This window comes from Eimeria mitis, genomic scaffold (genome assembly GCF_000499745.2).
Source record: "Eimeria mitis Houghton genomic scaffold, Emh_scaff7651, whole genome shotgun sequence".
In the NCBI taxonomy this organism is placed as follows: Eukaryota; Apicomplexa; class Conoidasida; order Eucoccidiorida; family Eimeriidae; genus Eimeria; species Eimeria mitis.
The window spans coordinates 1769-2397 of NW_013575613.1; the positions used below are offsets into that span (position 1 = coordinate 1769).

The 629-nt window shown below is 50.2% G+C and overlaps 1 protein-coding gene across 1 annotated transcript in view; it reads right to left on the minus strand.

Moving 5' to 3' along the window:
* The window catches only part of EMH_0092250 (uncharacterized protein), a gene marked incomplete at both ends in the record, with an annotated part of 700 nt that extends 493 nt beyond the window's left edge, over nucleotides 1–207 (minus strand). The window contains one exon of the mRNA XM_013501809.1: nucleotides 132–207. Coding sequence (XP_013357263.1) covers nucleotides 132–207 — 76 coding nt within the window. The remainder of the gene's footprint in view (nucleotides 1–131) is intronic.
* Nucleotides 208–629: the final 422 nt, after the last annotated feature.

A 629-nucleotide genomic window follows, 5' to 3' on the forward strand; every position in this document is an offset into this window, starting at 1 on the left:
TTCTCCTGCTGCTGCTGTTGCTTCTCCTGCTGCTGCTTCTCCTGCTCCTCCTCCTGCTGCTGCTGCTGCTTCTCCTTCTCCTTCTGCTGCTGCTGCTGCTGCTGCTGCTGTTCAGGTGCTGCAGCGTAAACTCGAGAATTTGGTGATGGTGTTGCAGTGCAGCACAGAGCAACGGCTCCTCAGCCGTCTAAAACTCATCTGCGGCATTCAGTCCGTTCTCATCGCCTCAGATGCTCCTGTAAGCTAGCTAGCTAGCTAGCTAGCTAGATAGCTAGCTAGCTAGCTAGCTATTAAGGGAACTAGCTAGCTAGCTAGATAGCTAGCTAGCTAGTTAGCTATATGGGGAGCTAGCTAGCTAGCTGGCTAGCTAGCTATTTAGGGAACTAGGTAGCTAACTAGCTAGCTACCTATATGGGGAGCTAGCTAGCTAGCTATTGAGCGAACTAGTGTGCTAGCTAGCTAGCTAGCTAGCTAGCTAGAAAGGCAACGAGCGAGTTAGGCAGCTAGCTGAGTAGCTAGCCAGAAAGGCAGCGAGCTAGCTAGCTACGCTGCTGTCTTTGCTGCTTCTGCTTTTGTCGCTGCTGCATCTGCTGCTGCTGCTGCTGTTATATATATATATATATATATAT